Source organism: Podarcis bocagei (genome assembly GCF_964188305.1).
Source record: "Podarcis bocagei genome assembly, chromosome: 10".
Taxonomy (NCBI): domain Eukaryota; kingdom Metazoa; phylum Chordata; class Lepidosauria; order Squamata; family Lacertidae; genus Podarcis; species Podarcis bocagei.
Genome location: NC_138135.1, coordinates 76,558,685 through 76,571,329, shown reverse-complemented (window position 1 = coordinate 76,571,329; position 12,645 = coordinate 76,558,685). Strand labels below are relative to the sequence as shown.

At 45.5% G+C, this 12,645-nt stretch overlaps 1 protein-coding gene across 7 annotated transcripts in view; it reads right to left on the bottom strand.

The window, feature by feature from the left end:
• The window catches only part of FRMD4A (FERM domain containing 4A), a 449,083-nt gene that overhangs the window by 166,965 nt on the left and 269,473 nt on the right, over positions 1 to 12,645 (bottom strand). For all 7 annotated transcript variants that reach the window (XM_081210651.1, XM_081210652.1, XM_081210650.1 and 4 more), the window contains exon 2: positions 3,256 to 3,321. In XM_081210651.1, the coding sequence (XP_081066777.1) occupies positions 3,256 to 3,321 (66 nt within the window). The remainder of the gene's footprint in view (positions 1 to 3,255; positions 3,322 to 12,645) is intronic.

Genomic DNA, 12,645 nt, shown 5'->3' with positions numbered 1-12,645 from the left:
TTTCCGGGCACAATTCAAAGTGTTGGTGCTGACCTTTAAAGCCCTAAACGACCTCGGTCCAGTATACCTGAAGGAGCGTCTCCACCCACATCGTTCCACCCAGACACTGAGATCCAGCACCGATGGCCTTCTGGCGGTTCCCTCGTTGCGAGAAGTTACAGGGAACAAGGCAGAGGGTCTTCTTGGTAGTGGCACCCGCCCTGTGGAACGCCCTCCCACCAGATGTCAAAGAGAACAACAACTAGCAGACTTTTAGTAGACATCTGAAGGCAGCCCTGTTTAGGGAAGCTTTTAATGTTTGACGGACTATTGTATTTTAATATTTTGTTGGAAGCTGCCCAGAGTGGCTGGGGAAACCCGGCCAGATGGGTGGGGTATAAATAATAAATTGTTGTTGTTGTTGTTGTTGTTAGATTCTGCGACAGTTGAGGTTCGTGGGCTACCCCTTGGTTGTGTCTGAACTAGGCCTAATACAATGCAGGCATCCTTGATCATGGGCTGAACGCTCATCCTAACATTATCTTTGGTCAAATAGATTTTGATGTGTTTTTTCCCCTAAATAGCACTTCAGAGCCCTACAAGACCTCTTTGACCTGACAGGAGGGCAAAGGAAACCTGTGTACAAAAGCAAACATGCCTCCAGCATATCATTTTGAACCATCTTAAAAACAATTGCCTGATGATCTCTCCCAGCAGCTTCATATAGATGTTAAAAAGCATGAGGGAGAAGACAGAGCCCTGAGGCACCCCACAAGTGAGTGTCCAGGGGTCCAAACACCCACCTCCCACCATTCCTTTCTGGACACGGCCCAGGAGGAAGGAGCGGAAGTACTGCATGAAGTGCCCCAATTCCCAACTCCTCTAAACAGTCCAGAAGGATGCCATGGTTGACCATTGATATCACTGATGATATCAAAAGCTGCTGAGATTCAGCAGAAGGAGGAAACAGCTTTCACCTCTGTCCCTAGTCCATCAGAGACCACTGACCAGCACAACCATGGTGGTTTTAGTCTCATAATGGGGCCTGAATCCTGACTGAAAGTGATCCAAATGGTTCGCATCCTCCACGCGCCTAGAGTTGTTCAGTGACCACCCACTGAATCACCCTGCCCAATAATGGAAGGTTTAGACAGGGTAATAAACTGGAATTTGCTTTGACCAAAGAAACAAATTATTTACTACACAACATGACCTGATGAGCTGCTGCGCAGAGGCGGTGGGATCCATGGGGCAGGGAGTAAAGGTCCTAATGCTGCCATGAAGAGACTTACTCAAGGCTGTTGGATTTTACAGCCCCGCAGCGATGGAATCATTTGTTGTTGGCATGCCTCCTGCTGCTTGGTTTGCCACTTTAGAATCATGCTCCCCCCCCCCAAGCTCATACCTTTACAGTTTTCACCTCAAAGCTCACATTTTTAATCATGAGGTGAATGCATGGCAACTGGTGAAAGGGCCCGATTCAGGCCTTTTCGATGTTGCTGAACTGCAACTCCATCACTCCTGGCCACTGACCATGCTTGCTAGAACTGATGGGTGTTGAAGTTCAGCAACAAATGGAGGGCCAAAGGGTTGATTTTATTCTCTGACTTATATTTTATTATTTGTGGTTGTATTTTACTGTTTTGCTGTTACTATAATCCCCCCACAATCTTTGGTATTGAGTATCGTATAAAAATTGTAAATGAACAATTACCAAACCTCAACATTGTCAGAGTGTCATAGTGTAAAGCAGCTCACAGGGTTGTTTTGAAAGCAAAATGGGCTGGGAGGGAAAGCTGAATGTAATAAATGCCTGCAAAGCTCTTACACTTAGATGCTGCCAATTTATGACAGAATCTGGCATCCTGTCGAGGGGTCTGGCTGGATGACAAAATATGCTTCCACCTCTGAACTGCTGACTGGCAGCGCACTGCATCCTCCAGAGTACAGACGTTGGCTTCTCCTGGTTTCTCCTCACCTTTGAACACCTCAGAACCACTCACTCATTCACCTCCCCCAGACATTCCCCAAATGCATAACCACTCCCGCCAGCCTGTCCCTGATGCAAAGGACGGGGGTGGGTGGGCAACGCTGTGCATGACATCAGGACATTGGGAGGAGCCGGGCAAGAGCTGAACATGGCGGCTTCAATGGCCAGCAGCTCCGCCTCCCACACGGGGCCCTGCCACCAGCAGGAGGCTGCTTCAACCTTCCTGCCCATCCACAGCAGCAGCAGCAGGAGAAGGAGCTGGCCAGACCCCGCTTCCGCCTCTCACCATCAGCATGGTGAGTGGGAGAGGTAGGAGTGAATAGCCCATTCCTCTCCCCATGACTGAATCCAGCTCCTCTAACCCAGAATATTATCTGCATATAGATAACTGACATGCCACGGAAAAGCTTTTAACCCAGCCCCTTTCCCTGAGATGCTGACTTTCTATCTATGGTTTTAGAAAAATGTAACAAAATTCTTTTTATTCTCACAAGCCTTTGGCCTGTTAACCTTTTTTATTGTTTTGTGTGCATGCGTGTGTAACTCATTGTCTTAATATTTTAAAATGGCTTCATTTTGTAATATGCTTGTTTTAAAGGCTGTTGATTTTTTTAAAAATTTAAAATTTGTACAGGGGACAAATGTCTGTAAATATAGTAAGCAAACCATCAAGCTGGCTTGACATTCTATCATTGCCATAAACCGCTTGTGCCTCAACATCTATGCTATAAATTCAACGTGACGTGAGGCCAACATATATGTAGGTCACATCACTCACCCACAGAAGCCCCGTCATCTCAGAGGCAGTGCATGGCAGCTACTTAACGCTGAAGCTTCAGGACATTAAAGCTTTAGTCTGCCAGTAGACAGCAAGCAGCAAGGGCTGCAGAGGCACTGATGGAGCTGAACTAGGTCAGGACGTGAGGGGTGATGCTGCCAGGCACACACAAAAAGGAGTTCTGTGAGGTTAGTCACTATTTCAGTTTGTCACCTGAAAGTGATACTCTACCATGGCACTGAAACATAGGAAACCCCCCCTTTTTGGGAGTGGGGGAGCATGAGAGGCACCCTCTGGCTGCTGAATCTTGGGATTTACCTTCTAGGTCTCCTGCCCATATCCTGATCCATCCTGATCCTGCTTAGCTTGTCAAATGAGAGAGGATCAAAACCCATAAGGAAGCAGACTAACTGAGATTCCATTAATTAAATTAAAAACCTCTTCTGCTGTATGGAGCAAAAACTGAGTGCTGTGGCAAGAATTCAAAACTGCAGATGCAATTTATTACCTGCACAAGGAGTTCCAGCTTCCTGTCATCAAGAAGGTGCACTTGACACCGGCGGCCCTCTGTCATCTAGGAAAACAGGACAAAGAAAGAAAGAAAGTTTCAGTGGATGCTTAAGGCACAGGCTTGGCAAAATACCACAAGCTGCTGTTAATGTGCTGAAGTCTGCACGGCTCCAAACGCTGTCATAGCAAAGGATTCTCACTCCCTGGCAATGGCAGAAAGAAAAGGTTGGACAGAGAAAACAGAACAGAGTAACTCGCCCTAACAGCTGTTACTGAATGGCACACACGGACTCAGACCCAAGAAGAGGGGTTTCTCCTGTGTGAGAAAGGAGTTCATGAAAGAGGCCAGGGGATCTTGCATTGCCTAAATGGGAAGGCACAAGGCAACCCCACTGTGGCTACCTCATTGTCTTTGTGGCTGTACTGCGATAAGGGTGTGTCAGGCGAGGACGGATCTAGCCTTCGACTACTTCCAGGTCCACAGAGCAGCCATCTCCATCCTGGTACCTTCCAGCTGTTTAGGAGTTCAACTCCCACCAGTCTCAGCCAGCATGGCCATTAAGGGGCACCCACTCATCTAGAGAACGCAGGCAGGCAAGGGATGGGAGCGAGGAGAAAAGGGAACAGCCAGAGAGAACCTATGGGCAATGCTGGTTACTTCTGCACTAGCAGTTCACTAACAGCACATTGCAGCCCTGATTATTTAGTTCCATAATTCATTTGCATACTACTTTTCCTCCAAAGGGCTCAGGTCAGGGAATGGAGGTTTAATCTCAAAACAACCATGAGAGGTAGATCAGACAAAGATGCTCTACAATGCCCTGCAATGTGGAACCAATCCCATCAGGGCTTGCATTTTCCTCCAAATTTAAAAGGCATTGAATTCAAGTCCTGTCACCAATTCCTCTTTTGCAGGTTCATCGTTGGGAAGAAAAATGGCTTCATGGGCCAAATCAAGACCCTGCGGGGCCTGAGTTGCAAGTTCCCCTGACAACTATCATTGGGATTTTCAAGCAACTATCACTTGTGATAATGGCCAATTTGATACATATCCTTTTCCAAGTGGTAAATTGCTATTATTCCTACTTTACTGTTGAGGAGCCATAAGCACTTCAAAAAAAAATCTGTAGCTGGGCTATGACTTGAACTCATGTCTCTTAGTTTCAGATGTGAACGCAAGCTCACACAAAACTTATAAGCATAGTGGTATATCTGGATTGGAAGGAACAAGGTGAGGTGGTTTGATTACATGCACCTGAAAAGTGAGGCATCTTATCAGCTAAATAAGTTTGGATGGAAAACAGGGGTAGAGGAACCAATAATCAGCAGTGATGTATAATGTTTTAAAATAATGCACAAGTATATTTTATAGGATCTGTAATACCACCAAGAACACAGAAAGATGTTGCCATTGGATCACATTAGAAAACAGGTACGTAATTAGCAGTGCAAAGTGATGTTTCTGATGATGAATCAACATTGACTTCAGACCACAGGTCGGTGGTGGTGAAATGTTTAAATGCTCCCTTACAAAAAATAAACGTAGGTATATAAAACTAACACATCACTGCTATTTTATTATGTTGCACAGCAGGAAAAAAGGCTACCAAACAAGAGAAGATCTACAGCAGTAGAACATTTCTTGACTTCCTGGCTGGTTTATGAGCTCATGAAGGAATGAATCATAGAATCATAGAATCATAGAATCATAGAGTTGGAAGAGACCACAAGGGCCATCGAGTCCAACCCCCTGCCAAGCAGGAAACACCATCAGAGCACTCCTGACATATGGTTGTCAAGCCTCTGCTTAAAGACCTCCAAAGTAGGAGACTCCACCACACTCCTTGGCAGCAAATTCCACTGTCAAACAGCTCTTACTGTCAGGAAGTTCTTCCTAATGTTTAGGTGGAATCTTCTTTCTTGTAGTTTGGATCCATTGCTCCGTGTCCGCTTCTCTGGAGCAGCAGAAAACAACCTTTCCCCCTCCTCCATGTGACATCCCTTCATATATTTGAACATGGCCATCATATCACCCCTCAACCTCCTCTTCTCCAGGCTAAACATGCCCAGCTCCCTCAGCCGTTCCTCATAAGGCATCGTTTCCAGGCCTTTGACCATTTTGGTTGCCCTCCTCTGGACACGTTCCAGTTTGTCAGTGTCCTTCTTGAATTGTGGTGCCCAGAACTGGACACAGTACTCCAGGTGTGGTCTGACCAGAGCAGAATACAGTGGCACTATTACTTCCCTTGATCTAGATGCTATACTCCTATTGATGCAGCCCAGAATTGCATTGGCTTTTTTAGCTGCCGCGTCACACTGTTGGCTCATGTCAAGTTTGTGGTCAACCAAGACTCCTAGATCCTTTTCACATGTACTGCTCTCAAGCCAGGTGTCCCCCATCTTGTATTTGTGCCTCTCATTTTTTTTGCCCAAGTGCAATACTTTACATTTCTCCCTGTTAAAATTCATCTTGTTTGTTTTGGCCCAGTTCTCTAATCTGTCAAGGTCGTTTTGAAGTGTGATCCTGTCCTCTGGGGTGTTAGCCACCCCTCCCAGTTTGGTGTCATCTGCAAATTTGATCAGGATGCCCTTGAGTCCATCATCCAAGTCGTTGATAAAGATGTTAAATAAGACCGGGCCCAAGACAGAACCCTGTGGCACCCCACTAGTCACTCTTCTCCAGGATGAAGAGGAACCATTGATGAGCACCCTTTGGGTTCGGTCAGTCAGCCAGTTACAAATCCACTGAGTGGTAGCAGAGTCAAGACCGCATTTTACCAGCTTCTTTACAAGAATATCATGGGGCACCTTGTCAAATGCCTTGCTGAAATCAAGGTAGGCTATATCCACTGAGTTCCCTTCATCTACCAGGCTTGTAATTCTGTCAAAAAATGAGATCAGGTTAGTCTGACATGACTTATTTTTCAGAAATCCATGCTGACTATTGGTGATCACAGCATTCCTTTCTAGGTGCTCACAGACTGTTTGCTTAATGATCTGCTCCAGAATCTTCCCTGCTATTGATGTCAGACTGACTGGGCGGTAATTATTTGGGTCCTCTCTTTTCCCCTTTTTGAAAATAGGGACAACATTTGCCCTCCTCCAGTCTGCCGGGACTTCGCCTGTTCTCCAGGATTTCTCGAAGATGACTGCCAGTGGTTCTGAGATCACATCTGCCAGTTCTTTTAATACTCTTGGATGCAGTTCATCTGGCCCTGGAGACTTGAATACATCTAAACTAGCCAAATATTCTTGTACTGTCTCCTTAGTTATTCTGGGCTGTGTTTCCTTTGCTGAATCATTTGCTCCAAATTCTTCAGGTCGGGCATTGTTTTCTTTATCGGAGAAGACTGAGGCAAAGAAGGCATTGAGGAGTTCAGCCCTTTCTGTGTCCCCTGTTTGCATTTCACCATCTTCTCCTCTGAGTGACCCCACTGTTTCTTTGTTCTTCCTTTTGCTACGAACATACCCATAAAAGCCTTTTTTGTTGCTTTTAACCTCTCTAGCAAGCCTGAGTTCATTCTGTGCTTTAGCTTTTCTGACTTTGTGTCTACACGTGCTGGCTATTTGTTTGAATTCCTCTTTGGTGGTTTCCCCCCTTTTCCATTTTTTGTACACATCCTTTTTTAATCTTAATTCAGTTAAAAGTTCTTTAGATAGCCACCCTGGCTTCTTTAGGCACCTTCCATGTTTCCGTCTCATTGGTATTGCCTGACGTTGTGCTTTTACTATCTCCCTCTTAACAAACTCCCAGCCATCATGAACTCCCTTTCCTTTTAGTATTGCTGTCCATGGGATCTCACCCAGCACTTCCCTAAGTTTTATGAAGTCGGCTTTCTTAAAGTCAAGAAATTGAGTCCTAGTATGCTTGGCTGCTCCTTTCCGCTGTATAGTAAACTTCAGAAGAGCATGATCACTTGCGCCTAATGATCCTTCCACTTCTACCCCACTAACCAGGTCATCAACATTGGTTAGGACCAGATCTAAAATGGCTGTTCCTCTTGTTGCTTCTCCCACTTTCTGGACAATGAAGTTGTCTGCAAGGCCAGTGAGGAATCTGTTTGACCTTATGCTCTTGGCTGAGTTTGACGCCCAACAAATATCCGGGTAATTGAAGTCCCCCATTACTACTATCTCCCTTCCTTTTGCATGCTTGGCCATCTGTTCCAGGAAGGCATCATCTATGTCCTCCGTTTGGCTTGGGGATCTATAGTAAACTCCCACAATGAGGTCTCTGTTATTCTTCTCTCCCTTAATTTTGACCCAAATGCTCTCACTTTGGCTTTGAGGTTCTAAATCTTGGATCTCTTCACAGGTATACACATCCCTGACATATAACGCCACTCCTCCTCCTTTCTTGTCTGGTCTGTTTCTCTGAAATAGATTGTATCCCCCCATTATTACATTCCAATCGTGGGACTTATCCCACCAGGTTTCAGTGATGCCTATTATGTCATATTTAGTTTGCTGTACCAAGAGCTCAAGCTCATCTTGTTTATTTCCCATGCTTTGCGCATTAGTGTACAGACATTGAAGTCCATTAATCATTCCCCCGTGTCTCTTATTTAAGGATTTTTTCCTCCCACCACTAGGTCCGCGTGCTGTTTGCTCCATTTGGTCTATGACATTTGGATGATCATCTTCATTAATTGATAGACTCCTACCTTCAGGAGCACTGTCTCCCTCCCCCACATTAGTCAGTTTAAAGCCCTCCTGATGAGGTTTCTGAGATTTTTGGCAAAAACATTCCTCCCAACCGTTGTGAGGTGCAGCCCATCACTTGCCAGAAGTCCATCTTCAAGAAACTGCAGTCCGTGATCTAAGAATCCAAACCGTTCCTGTTTACACCATTTGCGAAGCCAGCTGTTCACTTCCACTATTTTCCCCTCTCTCCCTGGGCCACGTCGTTCAACTGGGAGGACAGACGAGATGACAATTTGTGCATTTAGTTGCTTCAATTTCCTGCCGAGAGCCTCGTAGTCTCTTTTGATCTTCTGGAGGCTATTGCTTGCAGTGTCATTGGTTCCCACATGAACCAAGAGGAAGGGGTATTTGTCAGTGGGTTTTATGATTCCTTGCAGTCGTTCAGTTACATCTTGGATCTTAGCCCCGGGGAGACAGCACACTTCCCGAGACATCTTGTCAGGCCCACAGATCACTGCTTCTGTTCCCCTCAGTAGGGAATCCCCTATCACCACTACACGCCTCCTCTTAGGTTTGGTCGGGGTTCTTCCGTGAGCTGTCCGTTCCAAGGTCGCCTGCACATTCCCTGAGGACTGACTTTGCTGCTCGTCTTCATATACCTGATCGACTGTAATGAGGGAGAGATCCTCAAATGGAGTCTGCTCTTCGTCTTCCATGCTAGGGGAGAGGACCTCAAAGCGATTGTGTATTTCTAAACAATCAGAGTGAACCCTGGGCCTCCTACTTCTTTGAGTCACGTTTCTCCATATATCTGGCTCCTGTGTTGATGAACTAGCCTCCTTCTCAGGGGAGTCCCCTGTCTCCTCCTTGGTGGGGACGGTGTGCTCTGTTGCTTCCAAGAAGAGCTCCAGCTCTCTAATTCTTTGGAGCGTAGCTACACGTTCCTCCAGTTGCTGGACTTTGTCTTTTAAAAGGGCAATCAACATGCAATTGCTGCAGGTGAAGCTGCCTGCAACCTTTGGCAAGATGGCAAACATTGTGCAGGAATCGCAGGCGACTGCAGCTGTTCCCTCCCCTTCCATCTTGAGATCGTGTTGTTGGGGGTGGCTACAGAGGTCCTCCATCATAAAAAGCTTGAAGACAGGACAAATAACTTCGCCCACAAAAAAAACCTAGGTCTCCCCCAACAAACGTTTGAGACTAGCTCCCCTAAATCTAAAAGATGGATATAACTGCGCGCGCCGCTAGGCGTGCGCCGCTGCCCTACAAACTCTGATAAGCTCCTCCCACAGCTAATCCCCTGCCTCAACAGAAACCCTGCCCCCTCTGACCTTTACACAGGGAAAAGAGCTAATCAGCCACAAGAAACACACACACACACACAAGAAAACCCTTTTTGCTCCTTCTTCAACTGCTGCCCTACAAACTCTGATAAGCTCCTCCCACAGCTAATCCCCTGCCTCAACAGAAACCCTGCCCCCTCTGACCTTTACACAGGGAAAAGAGCTAATCAGCCACAAGAAACACACACACACAAGAAAACCCTTTTTGCTCCTTCTTCAACTGCTGAATGTCAGGGCTGCTTTCGACATTCTTCTGATAACAAAGCCCAACTGTTATGTCTGTGTGTCAAAGTATTTCACTGCACAGGAAGAGCAGAAACGATCCACTGCTCTCTTATCACACAGAGATTTCTGCACTTGACACATTCAGAACGTGCTAGTCCACCTGAATGGCTCTGTTGTGCTGGTGCCCTCAGAATACCTCAAGGGATGAGCCAAGGAATCACACTCTGAACTTTCTCACAGTCAGAGAAAGGAAAAGGAAAGTAACTGCTCAGTGGAGAGATTCATTATGATATTATATGGTTTATTTCACTTGTAGAAAGTGCAAGCTGGTTGCCTTGCTGGAAGAGAAGGTATAGCAACTTGAGACCCACCAAGCCACACAGAGCTATAGGATAAGACGCAGAGTTTCTCAATAGAGCTGAGAGGACTGTGCTGGAACGGCAGCAAAGGTGGGATGTCCCTAGGGAGCAGGAAGATAGCTCATTGCAAGAGACAAACCCCTGGAGGAATGTGACGCACAGAAGTAGGAAAGTCACAAACCACGCTTTGTCACTGGAGCTGCAAAATCACTTCCATGCTCTCACCTTGGACACTGATTCTGGGCCAGAGGAGCTGCTATTACTAATTTTTATTATTATTGTTATTATTATTATTATTATTTACAGTTCTTCATCGAAAGATCTCAGGGCAGTTCACAGGAGTTGATGGCCTTAGAATGCACCAAGGTGGCACCAAGGTGTGAAAGGTGCAAAGATTCACAATATGACAGAGAAGTCTTATAAAGTCTTACAAAACCCATTGACCACTACCCCTTCCTTCTGATTCATATGGATACAAATAATACCGCCACAGACAGCCTTCAATGTGTAGCATGGAATTATGAGACTCTGGGTAGGAAGCTGAAGAGCCTCGGGGCACAGGTGGTCTTTTCATCACTCCTTCCTGTGCAAGGTCGTGGCCCAGGAAGAGAGAAGAAAATACTGGAGGGCGACAACTGGCTGCACAGGTAGTGGTGTCAGGAATGGTTTGGCTTCTTGGACCATGGTCTCCACTTCCTTGAGGAAGGACTTCTGGCAAGAGATGGGCTGCATATCACAGTTTTTGGCAAATATGCGTTTGCTAAGAGTCTCATGAATCTGATCAGCAGAGCTTTAAACTAGATCTTGAGAGGGAGGGAAACATTACCGATGACAGACCTGGTACTTGGGATAGCAGCTTGATTGGTGCACAGGAAACTGAGGTAATGCTCCAGAAACCCACTAAAGGGCAAGAAACCACAAGAAGGAAGCAGCTGGAGGGAAGGACTCATGGCTTCAGTTGTCTCTACACAAATGCACACAGTATGGGAAACTAGCAAGACGAATTAGCGCTTTTAGTACAGGATGGCAAATGCAACCTGATAGGCATTACTGAAACCTGGTGGGATAAGATTCATAACTGGGATGTAGAAAAAGAAATAGACAAAACAGGAAGGGAGGAGTAGCATTACATGTAAAGGATGTGTACACTTGTGAAGAAATCCATGACCTGGAGCATGAAAAGCAGATTGAGAGTATATGGGTAAAAATTGTAGGAGAGAGAAGAAACAGTGACCTTACTGTGGATGTCTGCTATAGACCACCAAGCCAGACTGAAGACTTGGATGATGCCTTCCTAGAGCAGATTACCAAACATTCAAAGAAGAGAGAAATAGTAATCATAGGGGACTTCAACTTCCCCGATATCTGTTAGGACTCAAACTCTGCCAAGAATGTAAGCTCTGACAAATTCCTCCATTGCCTCGTTTCCCAGAGGGTGGAAGAAACAACCAGGGGATCATCTATCTTGGACCTGATCCTCACCAATAGGGAGGAACTGATCAGTTATGTGGAAGTACTCAGAAACTTGGGAGGAAGTGATCATGTTCTCCTGGGTTTCATGATTCAGAGGCAAGGAAAAGCTGAGTGTAGTTGGACATGCACTCTGGACTTTAAGAAGGCCAATTTCAAAAAGCTTAAGGAGCTACTGAGCGAGGTCCCATGGTCAAAATTACTCAAAGAGAAGATGGGGGTTTATAAAAGGAGAAATACTGAAGGCCCAAATGCAGACAATTCCCACAAGAAAGAAAAATGGAAACCAGTGTGGCTGCATAAGGAGCTTACAGATGAGCTGAGAGTTACAAAGGGCATGTATAAGAAATGGAAGAAAGGGGAAATCACAAGTAAGTAATCAGCTGGCTAAAGCTCAGAATGAGCTCAGGATTGCAAGAGAGGTTAAAAAAAAAAAGATTTATTGGGTAAGCTTGAAGCAAGGGGAAGAACAAGCAAGTAATAGGTCCTCTATGTGGAGAAGACAGAGAAATGCTATTTGGTGACAGAGGGTGGAAATATTCAACACTTACTTTGCCTCTGTCTTCACCCAAAAGGAATCAGTGCCCAACCTGGTGATAGCAGAATAAATAATGTAAGGATGAAGTTGCAGCACAAGATGAGGAAAGAGTGGTAAGGGAACACCTGGCTACTTTATATGAATTCAGATGAGCTGCATCCAAGCCGCAACGTGTGCAGAGGAGGGTGGCCAAGATGATACAAGTTCTGAAAACCAAGCCTTAGATGGAACGACTGAGGGAGTTGGGTGGTAGTGGACTCTCCTTTCTTGGAGGTTTTTAAGCAGAGGTTGGATGATCATCTGTCATGGATGTTTCAGCTTGGATCCCTGCATTGCAGGGGGTTGAGCGAGATGACCCCTGGGGTTCATTCCAACTCGAAGATCCTATGATTCTATGAAACTAGTTTGCACTGCAGGGACGAGGGTCCTCCTACAAAGTACAGTTTAAAGTGCTTGAAAGCCCTTTGTTTTAACGGTAATATTATGAGTTGAACACATGAGCCACCCTGTAAATTCAGGCAGACTAGTTTTTTGCCTTGCAAAAACGGAAACACCCTTGTTGCAAAAGACGCAGGAAGTAATCTTGAAAATGATTTTGAGAAGTGAGAATCACTTGCTTGGTCTTTGCATGCCTGTTTCTTTTCTTTAGTAAACAGGTATGAGATGTAGGGATGGGGGAAGAAATTCAATTCAGTTCTCATTTAAAGGTGAACCTGCCTAATTTGCACTTTCTGTGCCATCTGAAACACAGCCATCCTTCAAAATTCACAATTTTCCAAATTTTGCAAGGCAGTTCCCTGCAAAGTAAT